An 18,454-nucleotide genomic window follows, 5' to 3' on the forward strand; every position below is an offset into this window, starting at 1 on the left:
CAGACCCACTTAACAGAATGTCACTGGAAATGACCGCATTTGATTGGTTGCTAGAATATTATGTTCTGTCCAATCAGATTGCGCCAGTGACATAACTCCCCGAAGGCTATGGACTATATATAATGTCAAAATCAATATTTCGTAGTCTTATCCTTTGTGGCATTCCAACCTTGAGATCTGTATGCTATCTTACCTCATACAAAGAGTGCCCTCAACACTTAGGCCAGCAATCTCAAGATCTCTGCTGTGCCCCAAATATCCAGCAAGAATGTCCTCCGTTGTTTCTCCAATGATTGCAAATACCCAATCCAATGTCTCATATCGATCTCTGGCATTACCTCTGAGTGACGATAGCCCTGATATCCGCCAGAAGTATCGACCATTTATCCTTGAGGACAATGCAACTGAAGACTGGGTCAACAAACTGGACCTAGCCACCGCAGCGGACATGGCAGAAGAAAACCTACGAGTTACAAACCAGAGGCTGAAAGTCCTGGTACTCTATGGAAGTCTTCGCAAAAGGTCATACTCCCGACTGGTGGCATTGGAGGCATCCCGTATCCTCTTCCGGCTGGGCTGTGACGTCCGCGTCTTTGACCCCGAAGGTCTTCCTATGAAGAACGACAGTGATATTACCCATCCCAAAGTACAGGAACTGAGGGAACTCAGTGTATGGAGCGATGGGCATGTCTGGGTTTCACCCGAACAACACGGCAATCTGGTGAGTGGCTCTCGACATCATCTAACATTTGATGCAATATATACTGACGTGTTTTTCACCAACTCTAGACTGCTGTGTTCAAGAACCAGATCGATTGGATTCCGTTGAGTACTGGAAGTGTCCGTCCCACCCAAGGCCGAACGCTGGCCATTGCCCAGGTGTGCGGCGGATCCCAATCATTCAATACAGTCAATTCTTTGCGTATCCTGGGTCGGTGGATGCGTATGTTTGCCATTCCGAATCAGTCTTCGATTCCCAAGGCATATACACAGTTCCTGAATGAAGGCCAACCGGGAGATCAACGACTGATGCCTAGTGGCAATCGGGATCGTCTGGTGGATTGCATGGAGGAGTTTGTCAAATATACGATTCTGATGCGGCCTCATATCGGTCTGTTTGGTGACCGTTTTAGTGAGCGGGAGGAGAAGAAGAGAAAGGAGAAAAAGCGGGATGTTGTTGCAGATATTTGAAAGACATAGAATAACATAGAGTTTCAAAAAGACAATGTATTATGGTATAATTGCTCAATATACTTCGTTGCCTCGACTAATAACTCGACGAGTCTTCCGGCTCAAGCTTACATGCTGTACAGAAGAGTGAAAGTTGAATTCACAGTGGAATTTGTTAGCCGATTTCGGTCGTCTAGTCAGGCAGTGACCAATCACACGAGACAAGTGACAGTCTGAGGCCCTCTTCGACCAATCATCACCAACCAGTGACATGCTAACACTGCTCTTAGCTACGATGTAAAATGAGCACAATATATATCCTTTGTCAACTCTATCTTATTTCGCTCCTATCGGCCTCAGCCACAGCTGAAAATACCAAGGATGATCCTAGCAACGTAAAGTCGCCCGCATGCCTTTCTCTAGGGTCTAACATACAGCTTACTCTACTTAAAGAACTGTAGCCGGCTCAATTTCCCGCCTCGAGCTCCTCCGATGGTTCCAAGAGGGGAAGAGAATCGGAAAAGATTTCGTTCTGGTTGACCTACGCCGTACTGATTTCGAGGTAAACAGTCTTTTCACCTGCTGTCTGTTTATATATCTTACAATAATATACAGGGAGGCACAATCCGGGGCTCTCTGAACCTCCCAGCACAGAGCTTGCAACCTACTATTCCAACTCTATATTCTGTCCTCTCACAAGGTAGAATCACTAATGTGGTGTGGTATTGTGGTTCGTGCGAATTGATTTTCCCGTCAAGGTATTCTCATCTGACAAAATAAGCAGGTTCTTCTCGAGGTCGTGGGGTGCGTGCTGCCAACTGGTTTGCAGAATATCTGGAAGAGCAAAAGGACATAAAAATGAAGAGCCTTGTGTTAGAAGGAGGTATTAAGGGATGGAAAACAGCTGGTAAGGATTATACTCAGCTTATGGACGAGTATGATGGGTTGAAATGGGAGAGATAGCTCTATTCTGTCGCCTAGCATCAATCATGGCTTCGTTTTATTTCTCCACCAGCCCATATTTATGGCTTTAGGCCTTCGTATATATGTGCAAGCTCATCAAAATCATTAGCACATTTGTCATGCTAGCGAAGTTATATTCTAGTCTTGCCGATCATTCTGTAAGTAGCCATGCCAAGTAACAGTGACATACCACATTCGGTAAGTTGAAAGTCATAGGTAGCCCTATAGTCGAGATAGCCTTGCTTTAAATATTGCTCGTTTCCCTTCATATGTATGTATAGACTATTGGGAGTTGAATATTTGACGAAGAAACCCCCACACAGACACTTTCTTCCCCGCAGTCTCATTCTTGATGATATACGATGTCGCTTTCTTCCAACAATTCTCCACCCCCAGACGGCGGGTATGGTTGGGTGTGCGTGGCTGCGTGTTTTTCTATTAATTGCTTTACTTGGGGTGCAGTCTCTGTGAGTTGTTTCTGTATCAGTCGTGTCAGAGACCACTCAGCTCATATTCTTAAAAGTCATATGGCGTGTATTTGGCACACTATCTCTCAAACAACATATTCCCTGAAGCTACTCCCATGGATTTTGCCCTAATTGGAGGTCTAAATTTCTCCATGGCGATGTTGGTGGCCCCTGCCGTTACAATCATCGCACGCAAGTACGGCACCAAGTTACCGATGTTGCTCGGGCTGGGGCTTTTGGCATCGGGATACATTTCTGCGTCCTTTTCAAAAAGAATCTGGCAGCTCTATCTGTCACAGGGAGTCTTGATTGGATTTGGAGTTGGCTTTATATATATACCAAGCATTCCTGTTCTCTCTCAGTGGTTTGATAAGAAACGAAGTCTTGCCAACGGGATCAGTGCAGCCGGATCAGGTATCGGTGGATTGATTTTCTCATTTATGGATGGTTCAGTCATTCAGAATATATCTCTTGCCTGGGCTCTGCGGTTGACGGCTATTACCAGTTGCTCCATGCTGATCATTGCCATTTTACTAATCCGAACTCGCAATGAAGCTATACAGCCGTCCCAGCGGGGATTTGATGCGAAACTCTTGCGTCGTTTAGATGTGATTCTATTGCTATCGTGGGCTTTTCTCAGTATGCTTGGCTATATTTGTCTGCTATATTCACTTCCTGATTATGCACGCTCCATTGGACTCTCGGACAACCAAGCTACAATTGTTAACGCGATCTTGAACTTGGGAACTGCTGTTGGTCGACCACTGATCGGTGTTGCTAGTGATCGGTTTGGCAGAATTGAGGTCGCTGGCCTCTTGACTTGCTTTTGTGGCATTACTTGTTTTGTCATTTGGCTTCCCTCAACATCATACGGGGTTCTTGTTCTCTTCGCTTTCATTAGCGGAGCTATTCTCGGGGTCTTTTGGGTTGTAAGTTGATCCAACCTATACTGATTCTATATGGCCGCTAAACTTCCTAATAGACCGTGGGACCTTTATGTGTTGAGGTAGCGGGATTGGAGCAGCTCCAATCACTCCTCTCTTTGTCTTGGTCTTTTATTGTGCTCCCTACAACATGTAAGGAGCTCACATACATTCTTGATAAACTTGAGCTAATATAAAATTATAGTTTCCGAAGTTATAGCACTCAAACTACGTCGTCTAGGGTCCCACTATCCATATCGAAATGCCCAAGTGTTCTGTGGTATCTCTTACATTTGTGCTAGTGTGGCTTTGCTTTTTCTCTGGTTGATTAAACGCCGGAAGGTACAAACAGGGACCTAGGAAAATATAGGGGTACCTAATCGAGAAAAGCTGGGTTTGTTTTGGTTGTTAGCAGAGAAACACAGGCTCAGCATTTGAAGTATATTTGCCGCTTAGAAAACCTGACCTTAACAATATTCGATAGTCTTTGAAATAGACAACAGACAACAGACCAATTCAATTTGAATAACTTATGTCAATAATAAGCGTTAATCTCTTAAGGAACTTCAAATCCAAGATAATACTCAACCCAAACAAATCGCGCAAGCTCGGAGTCGAAAAATTCCCAAACGCAGGAGTTCGGGGCCCGCGGACCCCGACGTCAGCCTCTGCGTCCTTTTTATACATACACAGAGTCACAACCATTCCTTCCAATACTTTGGCGACATATAAAGCAAAATGACCACATTCGATGGCGCAGAAGTAACAACAGTAAGTCCACCCATCCCACTGTATACAACCCCAACCCCCATCTAACCCAAACAGGCCGCCATAATCGCCGCGCTAGCCAGCGAAGGCGCCATCCACCCAATGGACACAGTAATAACACGCATGCAATCTCCAATGTATAGCAGCGTCTACAAGCACCTAAACGGCACATTTAACCGCACCCTCTTCAGCGGGTTGTACCAAGGCTTCGGACCAACATTCGTCGCAGGGACACTTTCATCAGCAGCTTTCTTCACAGCATACGAAGCCTCAAAAATAGCGTTTGAGAATGCACAGGCTGCTGGATATATGCTTAGCATCCCCCGACCGCTGATTCACGCTGCTAGCAGTGCTGTCGCCGAATTACTCGCTTGCGCTATCCAGAACCCGGCTGAGGTATTGAAGCAGAATGCTCAGGTTTTTCAGCGGCCGCTTCATGATAAGGGGGGTCCTTCTCCGACGATGGAGATGATCCGTCAATTTCGGAAATATCCTTCTGGATTGTGGGCTGGATATACTGCTTTGGTTGCGAGTCAATTACCGAATATTTGTCTTACGTTTTGTTTGTATGAGATGTTTAAGGAGGATTTGCTTAAGCGGTGGAAGACACAGAAAGATGATATTGGACAGCAACTTGAAGCGACTGTTTTGAGTGCGGGTGTTGCGGGGGGTTGTGCATCTTGGTTCTTTGTTCCTATCCATGTGGTCAAGACGAGGATGAGGCTTGCGGTTGGTGACCAGGTAGGCTGCACCCGGTCGAGTCTTAAGGGAACTTCTGGCTTATCACCCCGTGTTGGGGCATTTACTATTGCTCGAGATGTGCTGCGGAAGGAGGGGGTAGCTGGATTGTTTCGGGGATCTGTTTTGACTTGCGTGGCAGCCGTTGTGGGAAGTGGACTTTATATTGGGTGTTATGAGGGGAGTAAGATATACTTGTTCAATTATCAAGGCACATAATTGGTACAGCTGGAGATTATTCCAAGCTAAATGTATCATAATGTATGTATAATATAATAGAATCCCTCTACTCCTTCAATCTTATAACAGAGTGAAAAACACTATATTCGCCTACTAGAGCTACAAAATGCAAGGGGCCTGCGAAAGAGCCTTCCATCGTTACATTTCAAGGCGTCCATGCACTATCAAAGGTGCGTGCACTGCATATAGAGCAGGGTATCGGGGACTAAGGTAGAGCTAACTAACGTCAGGCTTATTAGCTCTCCAAAGGGTTACACTAAAGGTCATTTGCAGATATTATGCTTATCGGTCTCACCGAATTTCTTGTTCTGTGTGCTAGTCTAAGGTTCATAGTAGTCTGGGATAGCAATCATACGTGTATTAAAGTGTCATAACCATCAAAGCATTGTGCCCAAGACTCCATGGCAAGGTCTTGGCCTACATTTAACAGCAATTCTGCTGACCATTTCTACAAAAGAACACCGATTGAAAATGAACAAAGCCACGCTCTATTCTTGATTGAACCTCGCATATCACGGATGGCACAATAAACACGTACATAGAACAGACAGAACTCCCTTCGCCTGATCGAAAAAAAATGACAAAAAGCAACCTCGTCACGGGCAATAAGCAGATACCCTTCACCACCTGTTCCCCCCGAACACCAATCCCCGATCCTAAGCGTCGTGAAGCCGTCTCAGATGACGTTAGAGATTAGGTGAGATGAAACCGAGATAAATCAGGAAACTTAACGGAAGAAGACACAGGAGATGTAGAGAGTGAGATTGAGGGACAAAGAGGGGGAGTTTGGAGGGAAGAGAGAGCGCCAGAGAGTAAATGGAGACTGCCGCACCGTTTCACTACATCCAAAGGACACGAGGCAAGACCATTGTTCGAGGAACAAATACTCCGCTAGCAAATCAAGAGGATACAGAGGAGGATAAGCAAGAGGAAAAAGGAAGAAGGACGTTCATAAGCAGGAGAGAGAAAAAAAAGCACGAGAAAGAAGAAAAAGAAATACGTAAAGAAACACCATAAGACGGCTGGCTAGACAGCCACCACCCAAAAAGATTCCGAAATAACAAGCACGAAGGAAAGAAACCGGTTGGAAAAACACCCCCATCTCCGAAGATCTCAAATGCTTCCATGTCGTTAGTGCCGTTGTGGCCCAAAGTCTGCCTCTACCACCTTGCCCTTCTTGCCCTTTACCGTAAACTCCGCAAGCAACGCGACGTGATCACTGGGGAAGTGGAAATTCGGGAATCCGGGCACGCGACGCAGATACTCCTTGTCCACTTCGCCGAGCAACGCCGACACATGGAGAGTATTGGAAGAGTACCAAATGTAGTCGAGAATGGCGGTGAAGTCGGAGGTGTAGTTGGTGAAACTCAATTCTCCCATGGAGGAGTAGGCTGACTTCAACTTGAAAGGATGTGTCATGCCAACTCGGCTGAGGTTTCCGTAAAGTCGCTTCTCCAGATCGGGATGGGCTTCGGGAAGTCGTCCAGTGGAGATCAAGTTGTAAGCCGCAGAACCTGGTGAGGAGTTGAAATCACCGCACATGAGAACGGGGATCTGATCGCCACTGGTGTACTCCATCGACGGGGCGGGCTCCACCACGGGCGCGGTCTCTGAGCCACTTTCGGCCTCTGAGAAGCGGAATGCAGTCTTGTCCGTGCAAGCGGGCCATTTGGCATAGTTATCGGAAAGTTTGGTGATCTCCTCCATCAGAATCGCAGTCTGGATGAGTTTGACGTCCTTGAAGGCCGGATCCCAATACAGATGAGCGTTCACGCTGATGAAGCGAGCACCAGTCTGCCGGTTTTCTAAGAAGATCACAACAGCGATGTGGTCCTTTTGCCACAGTCGGTTGTAAATATCATCTTGGCCCTTGGCATCGGGTCGACGGACGGCGGTCTGACCAAAGTTGATCAATTGCTTGTCCAACAGAATGTACTTGCTTCCCTTGAAGAATGTAGCACATCCATCGACCATCCGGGCATCTTCCTCCTGCATGCCCATCGCACGACCACGCGGCCAGTAGACACCTTTGTAGTCATTGTAGGCAAGTTGCTCCCGGAAGAAATTGTTGTAACTTCCTTGATCAACCTCCTGAAGGCAGACAATATCTGAGTTATGGGATCGTAATTCGTTGAGAATAAGCTCGCGGCGGAATTCCCAGGACAGGACACGTGAGGGCACATAGCCGTAATGCGATTGAGTGGCAGAAGAGTCACACAGAGTGTTGTACGACAGTACGGTGATCTTTTCCGTATTACTGTTGGATGAGGTTGAAGTATCATCGAGGATGACCCAATCACGGTCAGGAGGAGGTAAGTGCACTGTAATAATGAAGTTAGCGAACAATCTCGCGCGAATATACTGGAAAGGAGCAATTGAAACGTACCTGGCATCTCTTCTTTCAGGTACTTGACGAGAGCCTTTGTGCCATCCTTCATGATCTGAGATTTGAGGACTTCGTTCAGGGGATTGCCCTCAATGCCCAAGGTTTCCAAACGGTAAAGGTACCCCATTTCGTAAGGGAGGGTGCGAATGTTGTTATCAAAGAGAAGGAGCTTCTTCAGATTTGAAAGCATACCGAGCTCTTCTGGTAGCTCCGTCAGGTCATTGCCCGATAGGTCCAGATGGGTCAACTTCCGCAGTTGGCCAATAGCCGGGGGCAACACCTTCAGCTTGTTGGAATTGAGATACAGCTTCTCAATGAAGCCATAGTTGAACAACGAAGTAGTCAAAGCGCGCAATCCTTGGCCACCGAAATCAAGCGCATTCCAACCCTGTCGGCTAGCTGGCTTCCCCGCAGATGCACCATTGCGCCCATCCGTCCCACTTTCAGTGTCAGTTTGGTTGGAGATGAGCTGGATGCCTTTCGTTTGTTGCGCAATGACACGGGCATGGTAGTGGGGCGAAGTGGCTTGTCGTGATTCTGCTGCAAGCTGGAGCTGCTGCTGCCAATGCTCGTTCATTGATTCATCAAGATCATCGTCTGCGGTCGGTACTCCATTCTGCAAATGAGTCGAAGTGAAATGAGAGGAGGTTGTAGTGGCCAGTGCGCCGCTAGGGAAATTGTGTTGATGGGTGAGGTTGTGGGTCGCTTGTGTGTGGTGGGCGTGATGATGCGGCTGTTGTGTGTGATGAGAGTGGTGGGTTTGCGATTGGAACTTCGGGATTGGCATGCCAAACCGCTGGTGGGCTTGACCGCCATTCATCATGACATGCTGACCTTGGTGAGTTTGGCCGTACATGTTGTTAAAAGGGCTGAGAGCAGCAGCCTGGTTTAGGGCAGGGGATCGAGAGGGAGAGGGGGTGTCGTTGTTGAATTTCAGTCGACCCGTCGGAGAATTGGTCCCGTTTCGAACGATGTGTCGCTGGTGAGGGTTCTGCTGTGCTTGAGCTTGGAAGTAGAACTGCCCGGCCCCAGGCTGCTGGAACCTGTAGGTACCATCTGCCATTTAACGTGGCAGACGAGACCGTGTTTTGTTTCCCTGGTGGAAAACCTGTTGGTTGGTGGGCGGCGCTAAGTTGAGTTGGGTCAAGGAGAGGAGAGGAGAGGATCGGAGACGGTCTCTTCTCTTCTTCCACATAGAGGCCTAAGGCAAAACAACTGTATCAAACCACGATTGAAGATCAGTGACTTTGGCACTGAGAGTATCTTTAGGTGTGCAATGGAGCGGTACCTAAGGGCGGAGATTGGGCGGAAGGGTCAAAAGAAGGAGTGACTGGAAAAAGTAAAAGCAGATTGAGTGATGGAGAGTTGAAGAAAACCAGCGGGGCAAAATTGACGTAGCAAAGATGAGCAAACCATACGATTGCCTCTAGGTCGATGAGGACGTCTTGAGATGGACACTGGTGGTTTGCAGCGAGGCGGGAGTCACGGGGTCACGTGAATCGCCGCAAGGGCCAAGTCTTTGCCAGCTTTTGAGCTTGAATTGCCAAGACACAATTGTCCCTTAACTGTTGTGACACTTTTTAGAGGGAAAGTTGAGTGTTTTTTATATTCATCTATCTCACACTTTAGTGTTACTTTTTGATCAATGAGACTGTTTATATAAAAACCAGCCACGTGGTCAAAATTCCCTGCCAAAACCATGGACATATGCAACCGTCTTTGGCAAGTCGAACCTGCGTCGGATTTTGATTCTGCCTAAACATCTTGTTTGAAGCTCGTTAACACTACGGGGGTACATACAATGAAATGAATCTGGGTCTAGGATATAGATATATCACCAAGGGATCAGGCAAAAGGGGACAGAGACCTAGGCTTGAAGATTGAAAGAATAGACAATGACCTGTCCAGTCTAAGCCCCCGCTAATAATATCTAACACTTCTAGAATTGAGTCTGGTCTTTCAATCTCGTCCTTTGTACGGAGTAGGGGAGAATCAGGAGAATCTTGTGTGTCATATTAGTTCTGGCCAGCGAGCTTCCCTTGGTCGTGAACTGCTTGAGACAGAAAAGCCACTAATGGACTGATCGTTGCTCAATTCCACAAATCCCACAATCGTATGATTAAGGACAGAGTATCCCATCCAAATCAGATAGCTTCTATTACTATGATGATCATTGTGAATACCTTGAAACATCCTAATATGGTATCTATACGGGGTAAAAGAACTATTAAATGATGTCCAGATAGAGGGTGTTTAAGATAATTTTAGTGAAATGACGCTTGGGCCGGTTCTATTTAAGCCCTCCGTAATGGATATAAAGATATCATTCAGATGTATAATATTCCATGTATAGCTCCTGCAAGGTAGCACAGACCTATATACCATATTCACAAAAAGGGATACCTCAATGTTCTGCCAACACACCGAATTTTCCACATCTTCTTACTGATCATATTTGCCTCGTCGCCTCGTGTCTTGAAAAGTTAAACTATTTCCAATAAAAAGTACGAGGCAGGCGGTCAACTCTCGTGTCTCGGTTTGTAGGTACGTTTAAGTAAATATTCATTGCCGAGAGCGGAAAGAGCACGGAGCACAATGCAGAGGCGATCGCGTGGAATAGCCGATACCGTGGACAAGTGCCTGGGACTTAGCGTAGGGCACGGGGTAACCCGGCACGGAGTATCAGATAGAGAGATGGGCTAAGTCTCAGAATGTTGGGGCCAGACCTGGGATCCAATTATTTCAATAACTCGGTACGCTATGGATATAGCGGGTAGGGGATCTCCGACAGTTTGAATATATTGCCGAAGCCGTTGGCATATACAGTTTGTTACTCCGTTTGTATCTTATCAATCTACTAGAGCAAGGGGTATTGCCCTCGGGTATTCCTAAGCTGACATGGATATATGATTCTAGACTTCACTTGAAAATAAACTACACATTTCGGGTTTTATAGTCCCGAGGTACATCGCCCAGAATTTCCCTTTCCGGCCATTGAGCCAGATGATATAGCCTAGAGAGTCATGATGTCAACGGTTTTTACTTATACATCATATAAAAATAAGAATCCAAGAATTCATATAGGTCAAGAGTAAAGTAGAATGCTATTGGTCACAATACAATTTGATATTTTCTCACTAAGTAAAGTACATGAAGAGACTAAAACTAGACTCGAGTGGATATTCAACTTCCAGGGGTCAATTAACAGGACTAGACCTACTTTTTTTTTCTTTCCCCCCTCCCCCATTTCTTCTTCTTGAATAATTTACTTCTACACAAAACTAAAAGAACTTGCAATCTCAGCTTTTATTTGACGTTGAACAAGAAATTTCTTCAGCTTTTGCGCCCCGGCTGCACTAGGGATAATTTCCGAACCCGCTTTGGTCCCCGTCACCTTTCCTGTTCGACTCGATTTTCGATTTTTCTATTTTAATTCCTAATTTCCTCGGACTTATCTTCCACTTGAAAAAAAAAAAACCAACCTGGAAAAAGCATGCCTCGTTCATGAAATATTCAGTGCGCCGAGAATGCGACCGAACCCACAACCCATCTTTAGAGTAGGGGACACCAATCGAGATACTTGAGGAAAGTGATATGGAAATAATGGCAATGGGGTTCTCAGCCGCCGCCTCCGGCTCCGACTTACACTCCAATTTGAGCTCGACAATGGCCGCAACCTCCTCCTCGTCCCTGAGTTCACTCACGGACTACTCAACATACCCTCTAATGCGCCAGGGTGACCGCACCTACTTTCGCGACCCGGATAACGTCTACCCTCTGCCCTGCGACCTACCCGAGATCCACCGCCAAAGCCTACGCACGTTGATGCTACTGCGCGTCCTCGGCGGCCCATTTTGCAACCCCCACTTAGCCAATCGGCCGCCAAAACGCATCCTAGAGATCGCATGCGGGTCCGGTCTGTGGTCTGGTCTGTGCCACGAATACTTCACCCGCAGAGGCAATCCCAATGTGGCTTTTGCCGGCATAGATGTTGTCTCCATCGCACCAGATATGCGAAAGCAGGGAATGGACTGGCAATTCAAACGTCATGACCTACGCCAACCCCGCTTACCCTTCCCGGACGACTATTTTGATTTCGTGTTCATTAAAGATGCTGGCATGTGTCCTTCCAGTCCGGCGCAATCTGCATCGGGCTTGAGTGAGCCCCTGCGGGTGCTGAAGTCCGGGGGAATCCTGGAGGTGTGGGATTCGGATTGGAGCTTCCGTTCGCTCCTGCCCAATCCTGCCCCTGCCCGCAAAACCACATCAAAAGAACAGGAAACCGCCGACGCAACGGCTACTTATACATTCTCCTCTGCCACACCATTCACACGAGCACAGAATAAGTTCGTGGTTGATTATAACTCCTGGGTGGAGAAGTCCTTTGACCGTCTCAAGTTGACAGCACTCCCGTGCGCGACCATCGGTCTATCCTTTAACTCCGAAGTAGACTTGTTGGAAAATGTCGACAGTCGCCGCGTCGCAATCCCACTCGGTGAATTGCGCTGGGAGCGAGACGGTCAAGGCAAGGATTCCAAGAACCGTCCACGAAAGGCCCTGACTCCAGAGCAGATCTCCATCCGGCGCACGGCTCTCCTCACCACAATCCAGATGATTGAAGGGCTGGAGCCGATATTGATGGAGTCTAGCGGAAAGGGCCGTGACGAATGGGACCGATGGTGGGCTGCAATGACAGCCGACCTCCTCCAGAGAGGCGGACTCGGCAGCGGTGAGTGCCTTGAAGTGAGCGCCTGGTGGGGTCAAAAGAAATGAACCCCTTGAGTCAATTTGGAGTTCCGGTGGGCAAAAGTCAAGTAGTGACCATTCTGCACTTTGTATTGGTGATACCCCCAATTTTATTTCAATGTTCTGTCTTTCTGGGTTTCTAACATGCATATGATCTGGACATTTCTGGACAAGAGGTGAGAGCCATGAGAATCTTAGGCCTCACTTCCATATCTTTTTTTCAGCGTTCGGTACCGCTTCAAATAGTACCTGGGTGTTTTTATCCTGTCAGTTTCCATCAACCCAAATGTCTTGTGATAGGGGTCAAAATAGTTCTTGCATGATGCCATGATAATGAGGAGTGAATCTATGCACAGTGTATCTAGCCAGACACTACCCCATTATGGGTGCAATGTATAGAAAAACGACATGTATGAATGATTCCACTGTGCTTGCGAATGATTGTAATCCAGCAGTATAGGCAGTGTAATGAGGATAGTCGAATGCGACAATGCGATACAGGGTAGGGAGAAACGGGAGGGATATAGGGACCAGTCTTACAGCGCTTCCACTTCTGCATTAAATAATTAGCAATTGTAACCGAATATATGGATACGAATCCCAGACAGCGCTCACCTTTCTTCACAAACTCAGCCCTCGCTATTCCCTTGCGGATCTGCTCATCGTCGGTAATCTGAGTCTGACTTGCAAACGCACGGTGAAGCCGATCCCGGAAATACTGATAGCCCAGAGGATATTCCCGTCCTAAGAACAAAAGCTCTACATCTCGGGTCATTAGCATGGGGCAAATGACCAGCTTGAGACTGAAAGGAAAACGCGTGCAAGTCGTTGCGTCACGCGCGCGGCTTCATACCTTTGTAGACGTTAATGACCTGCCGGCGCAGCTCAGAGTTTACCATTGCTGCTCCATCCAAGAACAAGGATTGTTCTGGTAAATATTTGGTGGTTGGGATGCGGTGCAGTGAAGGTAGGCGGCTGAGAAGCTTCCAGGCTTCGGATGTTATCGGTGACGTGCCTAGTGGATTTACTCCCCCATGACATGTGGATTTTCTATACACTGTGTACTACCTACTTTGGGTGAATTTGGTTATTTTGTTTCTGTCTACATTATTCACTAAAAACAAGTTACAAAAAAAAACATATAACATAGTCACAACATCGGCCAGGTTCAAACCCCTATATTTACGCGGGGTTCTAGCCGATTTCACCTCGGATGCTGGGCCCTGGGGGCCCAAGCTTCTGTTTTTATCGGTTATCGGCGGTTATCCGCTATCGGAGAATCTAAACTGTCTCTCAACAACTACGCAATATGCTTCCTCAATCGGCTTTTCGAGTTCAGCTATCTGCCTCAATCTCTCTGTACTCAAATGGCACACGTCGTCTCTTCTCTACAATTTCGGCAACCCTTAATAACCAAAGCCTCCCCACTTCGGCATCAAAACCGATCGATCCACGATGGCTCACAATGACCAAGCGAAGGATTGGGAAGTGCATGATGTTTGGGATGAAGCCACCTCAGGTTGACGAAGGGGGGAAGATTTTACAGCAATTGGCCAATGATTGGCGGGAAATGATCGCTGGAAGTGAGGGATTCCTTACGGATAAGAAACGGCGTAGTCTATTTCGCCATAATGTGGTCTGGGGAGAACAGGTATGCATTTGGGTCATATTGCTTAGTCTGCGTTGTGGATAAGAGTCATTAATGCTAAGTCTACTTGTGATGGATTAGGATATTATGGTGAGAACACCCCTACCCCCTTACCTGTTACGCTTACTGCATAGGCTAACTTGGATTCTGGACATGGGCTAACCTGGATGATAGGGTATGCTCCCTCTCTTTATTTTGAACATGCTTCTCTCCAATTCATGGATTATACAGTGCTAACTAGTCCGCTAAGGTCACGTCAACAACGTTACCTATGTTCGATACGCCGAAACAGCTCGAGTGAACTGGACGCGCAATATCGGCAAGCATATCGATCCCGCAAATAAGAAAGAATGGTTAAACATGGTTGGTAATACGGGAATTGGACTCATCCTGAAGAGTATCAAGGTGGACTACAAATTCGTACTGTATCCAGACCCGAAACTAAGTGGACCTATTTACTCACTATCGCACAGCCCATGGAATCTCCAGACAAAATTTCCGTCTACCACAAACTGATCCCAGACCCATCTGGACATCTTTCATCCCAATCGGCATTCCGACTCGAAGTCATGATCTTGTCTGAAGCCCGGCAACGCCCTGCTGCTCGTTGCTTCGAGGATATCGTGATCTATGATTACAAGAAGAACCGCAAGACCGTCAATATCCCGCCGTTTGTCATGGAGCAGTTTGAAGCGATCTGGAAGCAGCAGGAGCAGGAAAAGGTGAACTGGGGGCAGCATATTGCTGAGATCGAAAATCGAGTCCGAAATCTTGAGCTTGAAAGCTGGGATCGGGCCGATGCTGTGGAGGATAATGGGTCTGCCCCACAGTGATTATAATGGGGCAGAAACATTGAAGATGGGTCATATGGGGCTGCGGATGACTGTGTTTCCTTGTCATCCTTTTGGATGCTTGATTGACAGCTGCATTTCTCTGCGCTTTGTACATAAGTCTCAAGTATGCCTAACTGATTGGATCTCGGAGGGGAACATGGTCAAGTTATCAATAGTAGTAGCAGTAGTGACCAACATCAAATGTTGTTTTGGACTTAACCCAGGTGTAATCAGTACAATATAGGCATCCTTAAAAGTGTCACATTGTCTATGTACAATGCCGGAGCTATAGGGATCCAGAAAACGCTTAATCGATAAATAGTTAGTTAGCCGGGTCTTGCTCCTGATTAACAACAGTCCTGACTCATGATCAAACTACTCTCTCGGTTGCTTCCTAAGTCCCTAACAGTGAACTTGCCTGTTATTATAGAGGCCTATGAACATCACCTGGGTGAAAATATCATTATAGCTCTTCATATCACTAATAAATATTAACATATGGTGTGTAGTCTACGATATATATAACATGGGAGCAAGACAGTAAGTCACCTTTTCAACTCCACTAGCCAAGCAACTCAAAGCTTCAACCTCTTCGCAATCTCAATCCCCTCCGCAATGGATCCCACCCGAGCGTCAATCGCATACCCTTCAATTTCCAACCTTTGCAGCTCAGCCGAAAGTTCCGATACCGGAAGCGTGAAACACTCAATAAACTCATTATCCTCGAGCTCAGGCTTTGGATTCTGATTTTCCAGAAGAGACATGTCAACCTGAACGTAGACCATGTGGAAATTAGCATTGCAGAATCCGGGATCTGGATAGGTATCTCAAGTCAGCTAATATCCAACAGTGAGAACAAAGCGTCAACCAACCATTGTACATAATGCCAGTAGTATTATCTGCAACACCGATGTATCCAGTCTCTTCTTTCAGCTCTCGTACTGCAGTTTGCTCGATTGTCTCTCCTGCGTCGATTAATCCTGCCGGAAGTTCTATGACGACTTGGTCGATTGGAGGGCGGTATTGCTTCTCTAAAAGGATCTCGGAGCCATTCGGCTTGTTTAGAATAGCGACAATGTTGACTCCATCGACAATGGAGTCTGTCGGTCTTGTCTACTATTTGATTAGGTCGTTACAGTTGGATTTATATATCAAAATTCGTACCTGGCGCTCAGCGGACTCCCAGTCTCTCTTGACTCCGTTGGGATCGGTGTAATTTGTCTTGACTAGTCTTTTCCACTTGGCGTCTTGAGAAGTCTAAGTGGGTTGCCATAAGTAGCCGAGAGTATAGTTAGGCCAGGAACACCTACTAGGGGCTCTCGTGAGAGGAACGTGGACTTGAATTGTGACATTTTCTGTTTTGGCCCCTGGGCCCTTCAGAATGGAAATTGATATGTGCGTAAATGTGACCTGAGTAGTAGGTTGTAAGAATTGACCTGATTGTTCCTGGAGGTAGCCCTGGAGGGTGGCCTGGGCCCGGGGACCTGCCAGTCTTCTTAGTAATCAACCCACTCGGCCCTCCAAGGGTCCAGGGGTGGAGCTCCAGGGCTCCACCTCGGTTTCCTTCGTACTTACTACTTTGTATGTACTCCGTACACATATGGAACATATCTTCTGGGCAATTGTTTTAGACACTTTGAGAACACAAGGTACCATGTTCCGCTGCACGATTGTCAGAATGGCTTCAACACCCGGTGAAATTATTGGAGCTTCTGGACACCGCTACAAATTCAATGAACTGCTTCAAGAAAGACCACATAGGTCATGTCTGGCTGGCAACGTCTGTAATCTCCTCCACACCCCAATTTGGATACAGCCTGACATCTCTTTAGATCTGGACGAGATAAATTTATCCTAAAAGATATTCCCAAAAACATCTTCACTGGCTTCAATGAGAACATACGACACCGGCTTAAAGATAGTCCATACTTACGGCAACCTTGCGACACTGTACCAGAGCAGCACATATTCGTGTACAAACACTTTACAGATGATTTATTGAGCCTCGTGAAAAAAGATACTTAAAGCCAGTCTGCGAGGCATTGTAGAATTGCATGACCAACAAATTGTACACCTTGGTAAGTTCAACCCGCTTCCGCATCAATCCCAGTGTACATTCTAAGTCCAAACAGATATAAAATCTGATAATATCATGGTTGATTGTCATACCACTACCGCAGAGGATGTTCAGATCAAAAGAGTCCAAGTCACCGATCTAGAGAACGCTGCATATCTCCCCAGAGGTAGGTGTATCAAGGGTATGCTACCCGGCAATGATAACTGGCGCAGTCCAGAGGCACACTTCAAAGGCGAACTTAACAAACTCACAGACCTTTTCTCATTTGGTGTTGTGGTAGGTACTGTCGCTCCTTAGAAGACACAATTCAGTTCTCTAAACAGATAATCCTCAACAGTGCATCCATGCGATTCTCGGTTGTGTGATATTTGGACCCGACAAAGATGGGGTGCATTGCCTGCTTTTATCCGCCTCCAACGTCAAGTTTTCGTATTTTGGTGATCAAGCAGGCATTGATGGCCTATTGAGGCATATTTCTAATGATCAGATTGGCGCCGAGGTCTTGCAGATGCTCTGGGAAGATAGAAATGAGGATAACATCCCGTACATCAAATTCTCTGAGTGGCCGGATGTTTGCGATGCCGCGTTCAAAGATCTCATTCGGGGGTTGACCTGCCTAGATCCCATCGGACGAATCACAGCACACCAGGCGTTACAGCATGAATGGTTTGCAGATGTTGAGTGATGGAGCAATGAAGCCAATGTCTCTGAGCACAGATTATAACCGAGAAATTCGCGAGAGGCTTCAGGAATTGTCCGCCTTGCATTGATTTCTCTCTGTGTCTTATAGATGGGAGAAGATTGAACAAAACTAATAGTGGATATCGAGACTGACGTTTGCTACTAGACATATATGAAGACAACTCAAGAGACAATTTATGACAATTTAATAAAATAATGAGATAAATAGTGAGTCAACCAAATAAATCTGCCTTTAGTTGCACAGGTGGTGAATATGCGGCTTTTATTCGGCGAAAGAACGGTCAAGCAGAAATTGCTTCATCTTGTCTGACCTCTACGAAATTCCATGTCTCGGTTTGGGGTTTGGGATAACATCTGAGCAAGCGGTTATATAGTATTGACTTAACTTGCACAACAATGTTAAACCCTTTTTTTCAAAAAAAAAATAATTTCAGAAACACCTAAAAAGAGACTAAGAATTGAAACGATCGACCCTGAAGGGCAAAGTTTATCGGACCCAAGCAAAATCCGGTCCTAAAAGGGACTAGCCGACACGCTAAAAGTGGAAGTGTTGGCAAATTTTCTAGAGCCACTGTGTACATACTCTATTTTCTGGACTCGGGACTGAAAATCTAGAAATCTGGAAGTACCCAAATGCTAAAGAAAGTAATCGAGGTGCTATATATAGATGCTAGAAAGAATACTCACCGCATAAGAATAACCAAGGAACCTAAGCAAGCCCGGCCGTCGGGCCGATCTTTACTAAGTTTGTGGCTGATCTGCGAAACCTTGCCAAGCCTCGGTATCGTATATC

At 46.4% G+C, this 18,454-nt stretch overlaps 10 protein-coding genes across 10 annotated transcripts; 7 read left to right on the forward strand and 3 right to left on the reverse strand.

Moving 5' to 3' along the window:
- Positions 1-181: 181 nt before the first annotated feature.
- N7517_006681 (uncharacterized protein) lies at positions 182-1,191 on the forward strand (the record flags this gene model as incomplete). Its single annotated transcript, XM_056724411.1, has 2 exons — positions 182-721; positions 790-1,191. 2 exons carry the CDS (start codon positions 182-184, stop codon positions 1,189-1,191), a joined length of 942 nt encoding a protein of 313 aa, XP_056580661.1.
- A 433-nt stretch (positions 1,192-1,624) lies between these two features.
- On the forward strand, positions 1,625-2,133 carry N7517_006682 (uncharacterized protein; the record flags this gene model as incomplete). The annotated part of the gene is made up of 3 exons (XM_056724412.1): positions 1,625-1,732; positions 1,786-1,900; positions 1,955-2,133. Coding segments are annotated over 3 exons (402 nt in total), but the record flags the coding sequence as incomplete, so codon positions are not given.
- A 362-nt stretch (positions 2,134-2,495) lies between these two features.
- On the forward strand, positions 2,496-3,883 carry N7517_006683 (major facilitator superfamily domain-containing protein; the record flags this gene model as incomplete). Its single annotated transcript, XM_056724413.1, has 4 exons — positions 2,496-2,600; positions 2,657-3,529; positions 3,583-3,676; positions 3,729-3,883. 4 exons carry the CDS (start codon positions 2,496-2,498, stop codon positions 3,881-3,883), a joined length of 1,227 nt encoding a protein of 408 aa, XP_056580663.1.
- A 378-nt stretch (positions 3,884-4,261) lies between these two features.
- On the forward strand, positions 4,262-5,248 carry N7517_006684 (putative mitochondrial carrier protein (Pet8); the record flags this gene model as incomplete). Its single annotated transcript, XM_056724414.1, has 2 exons — positions 4,262-4,294; positions 4,349-5,248. 2 exons carry the CDS (start codon positions 4,262-4,264, stop codon positions 5,246-5,248), a joined length of 933 nt encoding a protein of 310 aa, XP_056580664.1.
- Positions 5,249-6,400: 1,152 nt separating this feature from the next.
- N7517_006685 (CCR4-Not complex 3'-5'-exoribonuclease subunit Ccr4) lies at positions 6,401-8,718 on the reverse strand (the record flags this gene model as incomplete). Its single annotated transcript, XM_056724415.1, has 2 exons — positions 6,401-7,590; positions 7,656-8,718. 2 exons carry the CDS (start codon positions 8,716-8,718, stop codon positions 6,401-6,403), a joined length of 2,253 nt encoding a protein of 750 aa, XP_056580665.1.
- A 2,540-nt stretch (positions 8,719-11,258) lies between these two features.
- N7517_006686 (class I SAM-dependent methyltransferase) lies at positions 11,259-12,428 on the forward strand (the record flags this gene model as incomplete). The annotated part of the gene is made up of 1 exon (XM_056724416.1): positions 11,259-12,428. One exon carries the CDS (start codon positions 11,259-11,261, stop codon positions 12,426-12,428), a length of 1,170 nt encoding a protein of 389 aa, XP_056580666.1.
- Positions 12,429-12,595: 167 nt separating this feature from the next.
- N7517_006687 (electron transfer flavoprotein regulatory factor 1) lies at positions 12,596-13,300 on the reverse strand (the record flags this gene model as incomplete). Its single annotated transcript, XM_056724417.1, has 4 exons — positions 12,596-12,650; positions 12,942-12,954; positions 13,017-13,160; positions 13,255-13,300. 4 exons carry the CDS (start codon positions 13,298-13,300, stop codon positions 12,596-12,598), a joined length of 258 nt encoding a protein of 85 aa, XP_056580667.1.
- A 410-nt stretch (positions 13,301-13,710) lies between these two features.
- Positions 13,711-14,882, forward strand: N7517_006688 (thioesterase family protein; the record flags this gene model as incomplete). Its single annotated transcript, XM_056724418.1, has 3 exons — positions 13,711-14,017; positions 14,300-14,469; positions 14,523-14,882. 3 exons carry the CDS (start codon positions 13,711-13,713, stop codon positions 14,880-14,882), a joined length of 837 nt encoding a protein of 278 aa, XP_056580668.1.
- A 575-nt stretch (positions 14,883-15,457) lies between these two features.
- N7517_006689 (NUDIX hydrolase) lies at positions 15,458-16,234 on the reverse strand (the record flags this gene model as incomplete). Its single annotated transcript, XM_056724419.1, has 4 exons — positions 15,458-15,696; positions 15,755-15,995; positions 16,047-16,139; positions 16,193-16,234. The coding sequence occupies 4 exons, from the start codon at positions 16,232-16,234 to the stop codon at positions 15,458-15,460; spliced, it is 615 nt and encodes a 204-aa protein (XP_056580669.1).
- Positions 16,235-17,034: 800 nt separating this feature from the next.
- N7517_006690 (putative calcium/calmodulin dependent protein kinase) lies at positions 17,035-17,644 on the forward strand (the record flags this gene model as incomplete). The annotated part of the gene is made up of 2 exons (XM_056724420.1): positions 17,035-17,235; positions 17,297-17,644. 2 exons carry the CDS (start codon positions 17,035-17,037, stop codon positions 17,642-17,644), a joined length of 549 nt encoding a protein of 182 aa, XP_056580670.1.
- Positions 17,645-18,454: the final 810 nt, after the last annotated feature.

Source organism: Penicillium concentricum, assembly GCF_028827145.1.
Source record: "Penicillium concentricum strain IBT 3081 chromosome Unknown utg000002l_segment0_segment0, whole genome shotgun sequence".
Taxonomy (NCBI): Eukaryota; Fungi; Ascomycota; class Eurotiomycetes; order Eurotiales; family Aspergillaceae; genus Penicillium; species Penicillium concentricum.